The following is an 18,050-nucleotide window of genomic DNA, read 5'->3' as shown; positions in this document are numbered from 1 at the left end:
ATGCCACACAGGCTGCTCGTAGTGCCAAGCTTCACCTCTGCCTTTCTCTACTGTTGGTCCCTTGTTTAATGTTTAACACTTTTTGAAGTACTTTACTTAGCTCCTTTTTTTTCTGCCACTCCTTCTAGGAGGCTGTTTATAATTTTACCACCCATTCCATGAAAAAAAGTTTTGGTGGTACTCATTATCTTTGTAATGGTGTGCTGTCGGTGCTCTGTTACATTTATTCACATTGTGACTCTCGGCGTCGAGAGGAGAGGCGGAGTTGAATGACTTTTCATCCTTCACTGACCCATGGTCCTGTGAGCAAAGGGGTTTGAGGAGGTAGGCACACTCCTACACTTTGGTGCTCCGGAAGAGATTGCTGGGGTGGGATTGCAGCCTTCTATTCTAACCTGTCTGAAGTGGTACTCTGCAGTGAATCTCTGCTCTGGGAGTCTCGGCCAATCCTTGTGCTTCTTATGATGTTGCAGTGACCTATGTGGGTAAGTGCTCGAGTAGTTACAGTGTTTTCATGACTGGACTGATTCTTTGTGGGGGGATGGTGCGTGTCTTTGGTGGGGTGATGTTTCCTGAGCTTGGCCCTCAGAGAGCCGATGTTCTCCTACTTACTTGTTAATGTGTGGAAATGGCATCACCTAGTGTATTGATTTGTTTTGATTGTATCAAAATTTTAGTTAAAACCACATTTCAGAATTACAAAAAAAAGTGCTTCATTATTGCTTCCACAATTTTGATAAAATTTGAAATATTTGCTCAGTTCAGTGACAAACATTTCAAAGTAGTTGTATGCTAGAAAAAATAACATTGACAGCCTACCTCCAGCACACCCCAAGTACACAGCGTGATAGTCCCAAAAAAGCTCTCACTTTGAAGTCCTAAAAAAAAGTTAAAACCAAGATCCCTCTGAAGACAGAGCCTAACATTTGACCTTTTTCTTTGAGTACACAGCAAATGTGACACAATAAAAATGAACTTGAAAAGCCTGTACATAGAAAGCGAGCACTTCTGGAACAATACTGTAAACAGGCGATGCTCCACAGGAGGGATAAAGACCTAGTGAACAATCTAAAACAAATTTAGCCAGCAAATAGAAATCAAGCAACAGTGAGCTACAAAACACAAAGTCAAACGGGACACCCTCCCCAAAGGGGCTAACAGACAGTCTAATGCACACGATGATCCCAGGGCAGCTCCACCCTAAGTTCTTGGGGGTTAGGCCTAACTGCAGGATACTGGGGTGTTGCGATGAAGGAACTCAATCCGCTCCAGTCTGACCAGACTTGTGGGTCATGTGGTAAGTGTGTTGGAAACACAGTGGGGGGCTAAGTGGAGCTTTGTGGGAGCGGAGACCTCCGCCTACTTAATTCCAGAATATTAGAAGGTGCTTACAGCAAGCTGCCAAGGACTGGTGCCCTTCCCGCCACCTCCCACCACAACCTGGCTACAGGGCATTTATCCAGTGAGAAAGTACTGAAGTCCCAGAGCATGATGATAATAATATCCACCGTAACTCCTTTATATATAGAAGTTTATACCATCCATCTTCTGTTTCTATAGCTAACACACAAGCCCTCCTTTCAAGATATGATAGGGCTCACTATGATCAGTTAGAAAAACTACTAGAACATCTACCTGACCAATATAAGGCGCAGGCAAACAACCTTATACAAGAAGGCAAGCTAATTTCCAATGCCTTCATCAAGTGTGCACTTGATGTGGCAGACACTGCATCTAGAGCTGTAAACACTAGTGTCCTACTTAGAAGACATGCGTGGCTACGCATTTCAGGATTTAAACAGGAAGTGCAAACTACCATTTTAAATCAACCATTTAACCAAAATCAATTGTTTGGACCAGAGGTAGACACAGCACTTGAAAAGATGAAGAAGGATACAGATACTGCCAAATCTATGGGAGCTTTACAGTCCACACAAGCTAAAAGATCATTTTGTCGCTCCTTCTACAGAGGAGGCTCCAAACAGACTGGAGCAGACAATACAACATCCTTCAAATCTAACACACAAACATCCTCTAACAAGGGATATTTTAGAGGAGGATGTAGAGGGAACAACAACAAAGGAAGAGGTTGGGGTAACAACAATAATCAAACCTCTTCCACCACAAAACAGTGACTTTCCTCTGCTCCCCAACAGCATTCCACTCCTGTGGGGGGCAGATTAACACAGTTCCTACCTGTCTGGAATTCCATCACAACAGACAAGTGGGTAAGACAAATTATCCAGCATGGCTACTGCCTGGAACTTACAGCAACCCCTCCACACATACCACCCAGGCAGCGTCCAATGTCTGCAGAACACCTTACTCTGCTCAAACAAGAAGTCCTGTCACTTCTTCAAAAGGATGCAATCAAATTTAGTTCCTTTTCAACACCAAGGAACAGGGGTTTACTCGCTGTATTTTCTAATACCCAAGGACGGGACGCTAAGACCAATTCTCGACCTCAGGCCCCTCTATCATTACATACAATCAGATCATTTTCATATGATCACTTTACAACAAGTTCCCCCACTGCAACAACAAGGCGATTTCCTTACAACACTAGATCTAAAGGACGCCTACTTTCACATTCCTATGCATCATGCTCACAGGAAGTATCTAAGGTTTGTACTGGAAGGACAACATTATCAATTCAAAGTCCTTCCATTCAGAGTTACAACAGCACCAAGAGTATTCACAAAGTGCCTAGCAGTAGTAGCAGCACATCTCAGGAGACAACAAATACATGTCTTCCCTTATCTAGACAATTAGCTCATAAAAGCCAAGTCATTCAATCAGTGTGTTCAACACAAACATCAGACAATTCAAACATTGCACGACTTAGGGTTCACAATAAACTACACCAAGTGGCACCTGCAACCCTCTCATATACATCAATATCTAGGGGCTACAATGAACACGTCTACAGCTCTAGCGTATCCCAGTCCAGCAAGGATACAGAGCTTTCAAGCCTTAGTCACAGTCTTCCAACATCAACAATCTCTGCAAGCTAGAGTGTTCATGAGACTAATAGGCATGATGGCATCTTGCATCTTCATAGTACAATATGCAAGATGGCAGATGCGTCCGTTACAGGAATGTCTTGCACAACAGTGGAACCAGGCTCAAGGGCAACTAACAGACCTGGTGTTGGTAGACAGCCGCACACATCGCTCTCTGCAGTGGTGGAACACCTTGACAAAGGGGCGGCCGTTCCTCGGACCTGTTACACAAATAGTTCTCACAGCAGACGCATCTCTCACAGGATGGGGATCCCATCTCATACATCATACAACTCAAGGCCAATGGACCACTCAACAAAGACTGTTCCATATCAACCATCTAGAGCTGCTAGCAATATTCTTAGCACTCAAAACATTTCAAGTACAAGACAAAGCTGTCTTAATCCGGACGGACAACATGACAGCTATGTATTATATACAAAAACAGGGGGGGACACACTCTCTACAACTGTCCGTGCTCGCACAGAACATTTGGAGATGGGCCATTCCACAAAACATATATCTGTTAGCAGAGCACCTTCCAGGGGGTTCACAATCAGATAGCAGATCTGTTGAATGGGAATGGGAACTACATCTGCAAGTTCTTCAACCATTCTTTCACAAGTGGGGGCATCCAGACATAGATCTGTTCGCCACACACGAAAACACAAAAAGCCCAACCTTCGCCGCCAGGTTTCCACACCCGCTGTCCAAGGGCAATGCGATATGGATGAACTGGTCAGGCAGATTTGTGTATGCTTTTCCGCCACTACCACTAGTAGTACGCAAGCTCAGACAACAGTCTCTCAAATTATTCCTGGTAGCTCCCACATGGGCACGCCAACCGTGGTTCACCACACTGCTAGAACTCTCTCTAGTTCCACATCAAAAGTTACGCCTGACACCATCCCTGCTAACGCAGAACCATGGAGACATCAGACATCCAGACCCAAATAAACTGAATCTGGCGATCTGGCTCCTGAAGTCTTAGAGTTTGGTTATCTTAACCTACCTCCAGACTGTATGAACATCATTAAAGAGGCCAGGAGACCTACTACCAGAGCTTGTTATGCTGCTAAATGGAAGAGATTTGCCATTTATTGCAACAATAACCAAATTGATCCCCTGGATGCTTCAATCCAGAATATCATTTGCTACCTTTTACATTTACAAAGATACGCCTGCACCTTGCAGCAATTGCAGCATATTTACAACATGTGTCTCTTTTTAGAGTACCTGCTATTAAAGCATTTATGGAAGGATTAAAAAGAATTAATTCCCCCAGGTTACCACCTTCTCCAGTGTGGAACCTAAATGTTGTTCTTACAAGACTCATGGGACCACCTTTTGAACCTTTACACGAATGTGTACTGCAATTCCTCACATAGGAAACAGCTTCCGTATCATCTGTCCATGGAGGATTGAGACATGCAAGTAAACTCTTGTGTATACCTGGGAAGGACTTCAACTTCCGGTCAATCTTATGATATAATTTAAGGATTTCAGTGAATAACTCATGCAGAGAGATGGCTGTCTGGGCCGTTGCATCACATCCATTGATTCCGTGCAAATGACCCCACCCCTCTTTTCTTCCAGCAGTTGGGTACTCCATATTTTTAGGTCCAGCCTGGGCAGTGGAGGCGTTGCTATGCGCAGGAAGCTGTATTCGAGTATGGACTTGAAGCCCCGCTTACTCGCCGCCCATATTTGTAATTGGCTTGAGTCATTGTCCTTTGTAAACGCTAGCTTCTGATTCGTTAATAGGCTTGTTAGTCCCCCCTTAGTACCGCCTTGACTTCATTTGTAACCTCCCATGAGTACTGGCCCTTTTACTTTGGTTGTTACACGGGTACGTGTTATTTAGTCTTAAGCACTATTTTCTTTAATGAGTTTCTCCTACTGCAGGCACGACATGCTTTCCTGCTACATTCAGCACGCCATGCGCGCTTTCACTTTCCAAGCAGCACAGGAAAATGTCGGCCACTTCTTTGAAATGTAATAGGTCTCGCATTTACAAGAGTTTGAGCTATTGGCATTGTAAATGACAATGCCTTTTATTTATGTGTTAATTATTAAAACAGGTAAATAAAAGGCAGTGTCATTTACAATGCCAATAGCTTAAACTCTCACAAATTCGAGACCTATTGCATTGCATATGCTTGTTTGCCCTTTTGTGTGACACAATCAAAATAAACCTAGTCTTGGCTGGTCAGTAGTTGCTAAAGGATTGAGGTATGATGGGATCATATTTATTGGTGAGGCGCGACCTTGTATGTGCATTTGACCTTGAAGCTTGAGCGAGTGGTACATTCCCTGCACAGTGCGTGGGGCGTTCCTGACCCCATGTGATTTGAATGAAGATTAGGGAGTAAATGCAAAAGTTTCAGAAAAGGGGAACCTTTTTTGATTTCATGGTATCTGGACCTTGTAAGACATTATGCAGTTTATGACCCAGTGGGAGCCAAAAAACATAGTTGTATGGTCGAGGCAGATTGGAACAGTGCTAATGCCACAGGTCTGCAAGACATTTGTTTAACATGGTGCTTGTTGGTGTAGGCCTTCGTGAGCAGTTGTCTGTTTGCCAGATCTCTTATCCTGTGACAAACCATTGCTTTATTTAATGGTCTGCGCTGCACAAATCCCTTGAGACCCTGTAGCTACTCTGGGACTGTGGCATTAGGACATGGTGTTCCATAGTACATCTCTGACATAGTGTTCTGATGTGTGCGAGGGAAGTCAGGGGGACTCTGTAACTTCACTTGATAAAGTGTGCCAGGGATCTTTTTGATAACCGTTCCTGGTATGTAATACAGTGATCTCTGACCTTGCGTTGTGATGTGTGCCAGAGGGGGCTCTGTGGTATCGCTCCACAGTTTGTGCCAGGAGTGTTCCTGTGATATCCGGCCCTGGCATGTACCACAAGGATCTCTTACATCATGTCCCAGTGTGTGCCAGGGATGGGATGTCTCTGTAGCATCACTCCACGGTAAATCCCCGGGGTACTCTATTTCGTTGCTTAATGGTATGTGACCAGGGATATGTCTGTGACATCACCTGATAATGTGTGGCAAAAGATGACTGACATCTGATGGTATTGGGTGGCGGGCCGTCTTTTGTATCCATGTGCTGTTGCTGCATGGCTGAACAGTTGGGATCGGATTGTTTGTTTATTTGCACTTAATACTCGTTTTGTGGGTTTGATTTTGGCACGTTCTCTTTTGCAGCAAGATTGCGTTTGTGTCCTTGGCCCTAATGCTGTCTGTTTCGAGAGCGTTACATCATGCGTAGGCAGATGTCTGGAGCACCCTGGGTAACGTGTTTGTTTGTCAGAAAGCCTAACGACACAGGAGATCAGTTTCGCAGGATTATTTGAACTACCCTCATGAAGTTCTTAAGCCTTTCATTTCATGTATCCAAGCATGAAAATGCTATTTGCAGGTGCATTTTGTCTCATTCTGACCAAATGAAGAAAATAGAACCACAGTCACTGATTTCCCATGTACAAGCCCGAGCAGCCGGACTGCTACAGGCAGGTGGGAAATGTGTGCAGAAATACAGAGGCTTCTTGGTAGGGTGGGGTGTCTGAATTGGCAGTAGGGCTGGACAGGGTACCTCTTCAACCGCCCTTCCTGACCACTTTTCAGAGACCGCAGCCTTTGTGATTGAGACTGCCCCCTGCTGTCTGGATCCGATTCTGGGCTGTCAGGAAGACTTGCCTGGTAGAAACATATTCCGACTGGCCAGATCTCCACGGTGAGTTCTGAAATGCCATGATTGGAAATGGAGCTTTACAATCTATTGTTCTGGAAAATAATGCTAATTAGTCAATTTTGTACCTCAGAGGGCAGCAGTCTGGGCTCAGAACCTATTCAATTGGATAGATGCAACAGAAGGTCATAGCTTTAAAACGAGTTCATTGGTCTGAGAATAGCCAATCGGATACAAGAGTTTAGATTATAGTTTGCACTAATCCCAGCAAAGGCACGAGTTCTGCAGGCAGTGATTCATCTATACCTGGAATCTGTATATACACAACACAAGCAGTCTCCTTTCCACGTTTGGCAAAGATTAGCCAAAAATTAACTCATCAGGGATTGAGACCCCTCGTCAGAGATTGAGACCCATCTAAATAAACTCTGACAAAGGGTATATACCATGAGATGAAGATGTCTCATTACTTTCATATTGCAAATAAGCAAGGGGTCTTAAATTGATACATTCGTATTTGCTGTTTCGTGTGTATCAGCTCCCTGCAGAACAACGTGGTGTCGACAGTGTATAAACCACTGTCAGACTATTGAACTTGTAGGCTTGAGGTTGCTCTGCATGCCGAAAGATGTCAGTGCATCACTCCATCATTGGTGGATAATGTGCACATACTGATTTGCTTGATTTATAACCAGAAAAGAGCTCTTTAAAGTATTTTGGCAAAATATTTGCCATTTGCTACTGGAATTGATAAGCTAGCGTACTTTTATTTGAAATGAGTCTGATTACGTTTTTATCTTGAAGATTTTTTTGAGTGTGTTTAATCCAAAATTATGGAAATTGAATTATATTCGATATATTTCTAGCTTTTTTATTTCCAACAGTATTTTTTAATTTTCAAACTTCTTTTTCAAATTGAAATGTATTTTAATTTTATATAGATACCATTAAAGGACAATAGTTTTTCACATTATGCAGAAACATCCAAATAAATATAATCCTTTACAGTGCTGACTGGCTTTATTTTTCATTTGCAGGCCTTTGCACTGAAGCCAGCAAGAGAAACCCGGGAGAACCACCTTCATGTTTGCACTAAACGGACACTGTCTTTGCTGAGACCATTCTGAACGAAGGGTGATTCTGTTCTGCATTGGACAGGGTGGATAAAGTCCTACTCAAACTAACCACGTCTGTCCAATCCTGAGGCCGGCCTCAGTCCATTTCCTGTGTTTTTGTACCAGGTTCGCTTGAGACCACTCCTGCCATGTTTCAGGCAATAACTAGCCTCTTCTTCAGCGAGAGCTCCTCCGATGGACTGGAGGAGGAGCCCAAGGCCTTCGTCCTAGAGGAGGAGGATGACGGCTGGCTGATCATCGACCTTCCAGGTGAGCTGACATGTTCCAGTGTAATTCAATCAGTCAATCATGAGATTCTTGTAGAGCGCAACAAATCACCCCGGGCGGTTTCCAGGCACTGAGTTCTCTCGTCCTGGGCCGAAGAGCCATTTTTGGATTCTAAATGCTAAATGCTTGAAAGCAGGTGGGTGATGGAGAAGAGTGAAATGTCCTACTGCTCAGGGAGAGTTAGAATCATTAGTAAACTGGGGCGGGTTAGACTTCCCACTGAAATGTATCACTGATGAGGCATCCTCTGGAACATTAACTTTACTTCTGAAGTCGAGGTCTGGAATACGGTCTCATATTCTCAAAGCCACATCAGTGGCACTGTCAAGTTCTCGAAGCCACAATATCTGTAGTCCTGAAAAATAGTTGTTATTGTCTCTAGTTATGTAGGCTACATTTGGGGTATTGCACCCAAACCTAAAGGCCACACTTGTAATATTGCGTAGAGTTCTCTATTATTCATCTCTAGAATGACAAAGCCAGGTTAGAGAGAGCCCAGAAGCTGAAGTCTGAAATGGTGACTGATTTAAGTTGTGTGTAATTTATGATGGAAACATACCCTCTCAGAGAGTTTCTTTTTCAGAGGAAAGGTTCTCCTACACCTAGATCCTAATCTGTCAAACTGAAGAGGGGTGGACAACCTTAATGAGTCATGTTAGAAATGTTCACATATGGAAAAGATAAAGAGAATGCGGGACAGCTTCTTAAGAAAACCTGGATCAATCAAATGAGGGCTTTGATGAGGCGGAGACAAGTGCAACAATGCAAACCCGAAAAGTCCTTGTATTATAAGGCGGATACAGAAAAATGGCACAAAATTACAAATTTCTCATACATAGGCAATAAAACCCAGATAGACTGAATTATGTTTCACACAAAGGGCTCTTGGTTGGCCATCCAACTAGCAGGAACTGCTACCTCCTTTTTAAACTGGAAAAAACATTCTCTGTGGCCATGAAGAGGGCTCCAAGACCCAAACCATGTGTTAACCCTAGCTATAATGGAGGTACTTTTTTCCAGGTCTTCTGGGGCAGGAGCAGACACACAGATGTGGCAATGACCTCTCAGGAGATCATGAAAATGTACTTGTACTCCCACATTTAGAAACAGCATAGCATTGGAACAAGCTAAACTTTTTTAATGAAGCTATAATGCATTGAGTGGCTCTGAGTGTGGCATATAGAATGAGAGACTCATGGATTTCTTTATGTATGGGAAGAACTGGGAGGCGGGTATCCAGAGCTTTGAAGGCTCTACCTATCCATAAGATTTTATTTATTTATTTAGTCACATGGTATCTCATGCAAATCACTCCCAAAGAAGCATTTCGGTGCTGCGTTGAATGAGAGAAGGAGAACATCTAAAATAGCCAAGTCTTAAGCCCCTTCTTGAAAGAAGGGCAGTCCAGGCAGGATCGAAGGCCAAAAGGAAGTTTGTTCTAATGGTAGGGGGCCATGTAAAAAAACGATATTTCCCATATCTTGAGGTGCAGATGTGAGGAATCCCCAAAAACACCTTGCTGACAATCTCAGGCATCTAAAAGGAAGATAAGGATTTAGCAGAGATGACCGATAAGCTGGCTGGGATTTAAAGAGAGCTTTGTGTTTCAAACAGCAAAGTTTAAAGATGGCACGCTTCCTAATAGGCAACCAATGAAGCTTTCTAAGGATCAGAGAAGAAGGCGAGCGCGATAGAAGGTTACAGATTAGTTGCGCTACAGTATTCTGGACCACCTGCAGTTTTGACAGCAGGGTATCCTTTACCGAGGTCAGCAAGGCGTTCGTTCCCATAGCCCAGGTGACAAGAGCCTGGACAAGAGTTTTGCTAGCGTTATCAGGGAGCCAGGGCAGAGCTTTTTTTAACAGCCTCAAAGGTAGCAAATCATGTGCCGCAGGTGAAGCTGACTTAATCTTTCAGGGAGAGTGATTGATCCAACCTTGTGCCAAGATTTTTTACTACCTGCTTAGGTGTATGCGTAGGCTGACCATATCTCAGTGTCCTTACTAAAAAGCATGATCTCTCGCTTGTCGCTGTTTAAATGGAGACAGTTGTTACTCATCTATACAGCGACTTCCATCATGCAGTTTGTGAATTTACTCTTCACCTTGTCAGAATCAGGACCAAAGGAAAACAGTAGTTGCGTGTCATCTGCCTTTGACACGATCTCTACACCACAGGCTCTAACGATTCGAGTCAGTGGCGCCATATAGATGTTAAACAAAGTGAGGCTCAGGCACGATCGATGGGGAACCCCCTTGTCCATATGCATCTGTCGCGACTTGAAAGAATCCAAGGGGACTTGTTGTGTTTAATCAGCAAGGAAGTCTCTGAGCCATGTAGCGCCGTGCCATATAGCCCTGCCTCGTGGAGCCTTCGAGTAAGACTGGAGTGGGAGGCCATGCCAAATGCTGCTGATAATCCAACAGTACCAACCTGACTGGAGTTCCCATGTCGAGGAATGGCCTGATATTATCTGACACAGCCAATAGCGCTTTCTCAATGCCGTGAAGCTGCCTAAAATCCGATTGTGCGATATCCAGGATGCAGTTAGCTGCAAGAAAGGCATAACGTTGATTATTAATAAACCTTTCTAACGTTTTCGCAAGTACAGGTCATAATGAAATAGGTCCTTAGTTGGATCAGCAGTTGACTTTTTCAGCAGCAGAGACACAGAAGCACCCTTCCAGTACCCGGGCACTTTAGCAGTAGTCAGGGAAAGATTGAGTAAATCTGTAACCAGGGGAGTCAGGCATACCACTAGGCTAGAAATTGTCTTGGGCGGGTAAAGGTCCTGCGGAGAACTAGACCTGGCGTGGAGGCCAGAAGTCCCAAACTGGCGTAAGGTTGGGGGTGTTTGGGTCCTCCTGTGCCAGGTCACCCTCACCGGCCCTCAATGACTTGTCCATTAAAGTATTGCAGGCAGTACTGGAGTAAGAAGAGAAAACTATACACAACAATACAATACCTTCCATCGCCACAAAACTTACATACTGCTACACCACCACCGATCCCCTCTGACCATGCCTCGATTTTACCCCCTCCCGTCCTGAATTACCTATCTCCTATTTACTGTCATCATTTGAGTCTGGAGGAGCTACATCCAATCTCAAATGCAAATTATTGTCAGGCATCACAAGGTATCGGGTTTAACTGCCAACCTTCCAACCCCAAGTGATCCACAAGAACCTCTCCAGGCGTGCCATTGCCTCCCTGTTGGCTGTGGGATCCAGAGACGATGCAGACAACACTAAACTACATTTGCATTTTTCACTAATGAGACAAATGCAGTTATCCTCCCACCTCTGGTAAACACCTTTTTGTTATCCATTGGTGGATCAGCGCGATACAGAAAAAACGAGCTCCAAAGGCCACTGATTACCAACCGATGAACTAAGAAGCCTATGATTACCTGTTATTTTAATGACGTTTTTGCCTAAACCAGGGTGTTGCACTTAATAACTTCAAATATTTATTTCAGTATCATTGCTTTTGTGAAATGTAAACATGGCAAACTGTAACCACAAAAGCAGTTGCTTGATAAGGGTCGTGTAAATATTCCACTGCCCCTCAACCATAAATGCGCCACTGTGTAGCCAGGAGCTTAACCTATTCCTGGCGAGTTTGTCCTGTTCCATGATGCCAAAAGTCCCAAAGTGGGATATCGAGCAGCAGAGGAGAAGCACAAAGCCGATTGGACAGCTGTCACTGGGATCCACACTGATGGCTGGATGTTCAGAGAAACTTCCAGCACCAGCTAACAAGATACCTTGGGCGAATCAAACACTAACTCCAAGGGCAAAATTTGTGCCTTAGCCCGATTATGGGTGTTAAGTTAAAAATGTTATACAACTAGTGAGAACATTGGTAAATATTGGTATGGAAACTTTCTCTAGGGTTGTTTTCTATATTAGCTTTTTGTACGTTGCAGAAATCGTAGGTATCCTGAGAAATATGTGCACAGAAAGGGAGGAAAGTTTTTTTGTGTCTTTTTCTACACATTTGTGACCAGGATCGCTGGGCAAGAAGCTAAGAGGCTTTCCATACCCCATCCAAACATGAGCAGCCCAAAAGACAGGATGTTGTAGGAAGTGGGGCTAAAGTTATAACCGGCATTTCCCTATTCTAAAGGGCGCAGTTATGTCCCCAACTACCTGTACACTTAGGTTAAGGAAAGAGATTCCATTTAAGTGGTGTTTTCTGGATTCTGGATTTTATGTGCAGGGTCAATAGAGTAATCCCACGAGGGGCATAAGGACTAGCTCAAGAAACCACAAGGACTAGCCCAAGAAACCACAAAGCACCTCCTCCAACCATACAACCTCTCACAGCATGATGGAGAGAAAGTACTCCCTCAAGGAAGACAGAGAACTCCTTTGGGATCCCCTTCTCGTAGTGTAGCTTAGGATGTATGATACTTGGTAAATCATTCTATCTTATGTGCCTTACTTTCTTTACCTGCCAAAATTCTGAATTTGTAGTAACAGGCTTAACATTCAATATTAAGTGGGAGTGACTTTGCAGCCTGAGAACGATCAGTTGTCCACTCAGTTAATGGGCATAGGCGATGACCTTAATATTAAATAAGGCTAGAAAGTCTAAAAGGAGCAAGAGGAAGTCTTAACTGCGCTATAGCAGAAGCTCTTGCTTCTTCCTGGGACAAAATCTTTGACAGGAAATCTCACTGCATGATAGATTTGTACAGGCAGGGCTTTAAGTGGGCCGGTGCTCAACAGCAGCAGTACTAAAAAGCACTGTCTTCGCAAAGGGTTTTTAGTCAGGGAAGAGAAAGGGCGCTCTGCTGAATGTGGACACAAATGGTTTAGAATCTAAAAAGTTAGGGTGTAGTGCAAATGGTTGAGGGGATACGCCCTATAACCCCTAATTGTGTGATGGAAGCAACCAACACACTACAAAATTGCAACTAGATACCCATGCACACAACAATAGAGTTTAACCCCTTCGCTGCGGCGGCTATTCCGCCGCAGCGCTAAAGGGGCGGGGCGGCCGCGCGGCGGCCGCATGCTGGTGACAGAACCGCTCCGTCACCAGCCGCGGTTGAGCTATGCTGGTGACGGAGCGGTTCCGTCATGACCCGCCCCGCTCTTTAGAACGCCCGCGCAGGCGCGAAATCAGCGCCGCGCAGGCGCGGCGGCTGGGCCATGACGGAACCGCTCCGTCATCAGCACAGCTCAACTGTAGCTGATGACGGAGCGGTTCCGTCATCAGCAGGGGAGGGGTTAAAAGGGTGTGTAGGTGTAGACACATATACACATTTCAAAACAAAGCCTAAGGAAAAAACAAGGGGTTTCTTGTGTATTGGTCAGTTGACTTGTTTTTTTAAATGTTTTTTCAAGCAATCCAGCCGACACGTGTTTCGTCACATGTGGGAAAGTAATCCCACGACTCCTCAGGGCTAAAAGGGATAGACGTATCTTGGGTAGTCCCTCCGCCGGTGATAATTCCGGCAGGGCCCAAGGCTCTAGTAATAGTGTTACAATCAGGTAAGAAGAATATCAGATAATAGGGTTCATAAGTGTAAGTCCCACTTTCTATAGGGCTCGTGTAGCCAGAAATGGTGTCGCAATCGATGCTCAAGTGGTGGTTCATAAACAATGCAGTATAAAAAATCCTAGGAAATGTGTAGTTCCACCGGAAAAGGTAAAAGAAACAACTGGGAAGCGGATCACTCCTCCTGTTGGCACGATTTTCATTGTCAGTCGAGTACGCGTTCCGATCCCGATGATTCACCGCGTTGTCGGCTGGATTGCTTGAAAAAACATTAAAAAAAAAAAGTCAACCGACCAATACACAAGAAACCCCTTGTTTTTTCCTTAGGCTTTGTTTTAAAATGTGTATATGTGTCTACACCGACACACCTTTTTAAACTCTATTGTTGTGTGCATGGGTATCTAGTTGCAGTTCTAAAAAGCAGTTGCTGAGACTAGTCGCTATTGAACTCTCCATTTTTGCCCTTCGGATGAAACAAAAAAAACTTCACTCTAGCAGTACCATCCTTCACTGCATTTGATATAACTTCAAAGAGACTCATAATAATTCTTTCACAGTTTCATAATTCAGAACTGAAGCATTTTCAATATTCTATACAATGAAGCCATAATTGTTGCTTATTTAGCTTATGCAACAAACAACCATTAGCAAATCCAATAGGCCTGGCTTGTTGCAGGTGTAATGTTACCTGTTGTATGATATATCGCTTGTCATAAGATCTATCTTGATGCAATTGCAGAAGCAGCAAATTACCAGTCAGGCGGCACACTATGATAAACACAGATTTTTAGCTTACGTATTTTAAACCACGCCCTCATTACATCAGCAACATTCCTTTGAGAGACCCTCCAATTTTTTCATCCCACTTAAAGCCCAGTGTACAGGCGCAATCCTGCCGACAGTGGTAGATTTGTATAGGCGCAATCCTGCCAGCGGCAGTCTCTGTAGCAAAAAGAAAAAGTGCCTTATTGTCATTTAGTAGCAGCGAGCATACGAAAAAAGGATTAGAGCTGATTGGGCCTCTCCTGCTCGACTCACTTACAGAAAATATTTTTGCTTTTCCCCAGTCTCCAGCTTATGTTTTTTTTCCCGAAGAAATATCCTACAATTAACAAATCCTAGGCATCATAAATGCTACTACGGCCCATGGGAGCACAGAATGACATGGCTAATGGGCATCAGCGTGACCTATATAGCTCTAAACAAAAATCTTAAGAGGCAGGTGATGTATTGCCCTCACCCACCACCCCCCTTTTGTGAGCCTGGAGATCATCTGAGGGATTGTAGAGCCCTCTACTAAACATGCGGAGGCAGAGCCACTGTTGATATGTTCCTTCTCTATAGCAGGCGAAGATTTGTGGACCTCACACCCAGAAACGTACACAAATTCACAATGGTTAGACCCATGATCCAAAGTGTCACATCAATGTCTTCTATTTTGTTATGGTGGGTCACATTAATTCATCTGGCCCTACCCACCTATTCATCAAAGGCGTAGTAGGAGCAGATGCATCTTCTCTGAAGAAGAAGGTGGACTGGTAGACAGGTGCTCCGATGTGTCAGAAGGTGAATTCTCCAAAGCATTTCAATAGAGCTTTTTTTTCCTTCTTCCGCTCCAGTCTTCATTTTTTTCAACAGTGCCTTGAAACTATCGCTTCCCCAGCCAAGTGCCAAGGCTTGAACCTATATAATAATAATTTGAGCTCTTCTGCAGTCTCTAAGTGCTTTAAATAACAGGGCAGTAGATACTCTTAGTCAATTTAATGGAGCCCAATTTACCGATCTCGCAAGGCCGAGTGCAACTCATGGCCTGCAAGTCACAGAAGATGTGAATGTTAAGGTGCTGAACCATCTTTGCCAGCCTGTCTACGGATTCCGCGGCTGCATGATGCTGTGCAGAAAAATGTTGTTGGATATGAGAAAAATAGATTTGTCCCAAAGTTGGACCCCAAACCACATACTTGGCGCCAGATCATGGGATAAGACAAGAGACCTGCTCCACGCGTGCTGTTTACAGTGTGGCAATTCCATGTGCCTTGCTCGTTCATCCGGGGAGTGAAGCTAAATATCGGAGCTCCTTAATCCGGGCTAATGATCCTGGCCGATGTGCACTCAGTTTCCAGACAGCCGTTAAAGCGGGAGCTTTTTATAACCATGGAAAAAACGATCTAAATAAAGTCCAATCCTCAGAGCTGCTCGAAGAAATGATACCTTGCACATAGGTTGCCGCCATCTTGTACCTTCAGTCCTATTTCTGTCAGGATGGGAGAGGTTCCTGCCCTCAGTGCGAATTCCGAATTTCGATAACCGGACCAAAAAAGCCCACGGTTGTGCCAGCGCTCAGATTGTAGAATACGTGTTATTATTGACGTCATTGTTTATATTTGTATTATCATTTTTAGCATTGCCTGTGTATGTGTGGCCCTAGTTTTCAACCTTTATTTTCCTGGTTGACCAAGTACATCCTTCCTGAAGATGCACAGAGGAGGAGTGTGGAGCAGACAGAGACTTACCCATAAGGCAGCGCGGCTCCCAGTGGACCAAAGCCCCTCTCTAGCAGGGAAGTGAAAGCCTTGGACAGGCAGGAGCAGAGGCCATCTGGAAACCGCCGAGGGTTGGGGGAAGGGAGAGAGAGGGATACATCAGCACCAAAAACACAAAGGCGAGGGAGGCCTGTGCTGGGAATGGGAACTGATCGCCCCACAAACACATGGCGCTGGCAGCCTCCCCAGGGACCAGGAAAGCATCTCCTAATTAGATCCGTAAATGAGGGAAACCTTTCTCATTACCTGCGTTTGCAGCTGCGGGCCACGAAGATCTTTTCCGGCAGAGCAGGCCCGTGTGTCACAAAGCAAGTGTCTCGGGGTACGATTGGGGGGAGGGAGTGGCGGGCTGCAGCAGTCGAGGGGAGCGTGGGGGGAGGAGATACCCAGTGACGCCATGGACCCCTCCGTCCCTTCATACCATTGGGCTTCATGAACTGACAGGTGCTGCGATAAAAACGCCGACCTCCTTCCACCGGGGTAAGCTGCGTTCTAATGAGTGCAGCTACATTTTTAATAATGCGTAGTGCTGGCGTTTCGTGCATTTTGAGTGCTCACAATTTGGGCAGATAAGGAGACAGACGGGCGGGGCATAGGAGTGATTTGACAGCGAGGCCCTGAGAAGGACTTGGGCCTCCTCGCGCCACACTCAGACAAAAACGTACTCTCCAGTCAGCGGTTAGCTCGACACGGCGCTAATAACGGCTGTTTGGCTTCACCTAATACCAAGCAACATAACATTTGGCAGTTTTGGTACTAGACCACAACTTATCTATTGTTTGAAGAGGTTGAGTTCCGGGGAGTGTGGGGGAGATAACTGTAAAGAGACTTCCTTTGTAACACCCCCTCAGCCAGTCATGGCTTTTTAGCAACAGCACCTTTTTGTGGTGCTGTCGAATTTATTTATTATTATTGTTATTGCGTCAGGGCGAGGGACTCTGCTTCATGAAAGGTGATAATCATATGTTGGGCTACATGCAGGCGCCCTCGACATTTCCAAGGGCACAAACAGTTTCAGACTGTGTGCTAAACATAGCAGCCTCAGAGCGGTATTGCTGTGGGCGTGGGGGTCGGTAGGTATCTGAATATTATTAGCTAGAACAGCAGGCCGAAGGGAAGTGACTGTTGATGTAATGAAATAAACTGGCGTTGGTGGTTTACAATTTTCTTTCCTACCAAAACAAGGTAGCAGGTAGGGTTTGCCTTTAAGGAACAGAGTGACGTATAAGGAAAGAGGTGAATGAGACGGAGACTCTGACATTTCACTTCTACCCCCTTAATTTGTGTCGACTAAAGAATGGCATAAGGGAGGGTGATCCTTTTTACCCCTCTCCAATGCTTCCATTCCTCTGCTTTGTGCTTGCCATACTCGACCCAGAATCTGAGCCCAAAATGCCTTAGAGGCCAGGAGAAGCTCAAAGAGGAAGTACCAGCGAGCGAGAGGAGGATGAGAAAGGGGGCACACACTGGAAAAAATTGTCAAGAGATGGGTAGTATGCGGACATGGACTGTCAGCAAATGTAGATGGCAGGACAGGAGGAACAGCACAGCGTGCCAGCAGTGACGGCTGGTGAGATTTGAAAGTGGTGTGGCGTAAACTTTTAACCTTTTCGGTGTTCATGATGAGCTCAGCTTGTCATGAGGCACAGTGGAGCAGTGCTCATGACGAGCTGAGCTCGTCATAACCGACATGGAACGCCCAGGCGGGGATGATTCCCCTCTTGTGCGGGGTGTTCCATTGAGTGGGCGGAGTTGTGACGAGCACAGCTCGTCATGAGCACAGCTCCGCTATGCAGCATGACGAGCTGAGCTCGTCACAAGCGCCGCGCGCTGCCCTCCTCCCTCCCGCACCGCAGGAAAATTAGCCCAGCTGCGAAGGGGTTAAA

General features: G+C 45.0%; 1 protein-coding gene across 2 annotated transcripts in view; it reads left to right on the top strand.

Moving 5' to 3' along the window:
- LOC147669874 (tumor protein p53-inducible nuclear protein 2-like) overlaps positions 1-18,050 on the top strand; it is an 81,590-nt gene that overhangs the window by 27,309 nt on the left and 36,231 nt on the right. For both annotated transcript variants that reach the window (XM_086948185.1, XM_086948184.1), the window contains exon 2: positions 7,748-8,095. In XM_086948185.1, coding sequence (XP_086804311.1) covers positions 7,975-8,095 — 121 coding nt within the window. In that variant the 5' untranslated portion in view covers positions 7,748-7,974. The remainder of the gene's footprint in view (positions 1-7,747; positions 8,096-18,050) is intronic.

This window comes from Lissotriton vulgaris, unplaced genomic scaffold, assembly GCF_964263255.1.
Source record: "Lissotriton vulgaris unplaced genomic scaffold, aLisVul1.2 SCAFFOLD_898, whole genome shotgun sequence".
Taxonomy (NCBI): domain Eukaryota; kingdom Metazoa; phylum Chordata; class Amphibia; order Caudata; family Salamandridae; genus Lissotriton; species Lissotriton vulgaris.
Note: the sequence above shows the minus strand (reverse complement) of the source record. Positions and strands in the feature narration are given on the sequence as shown.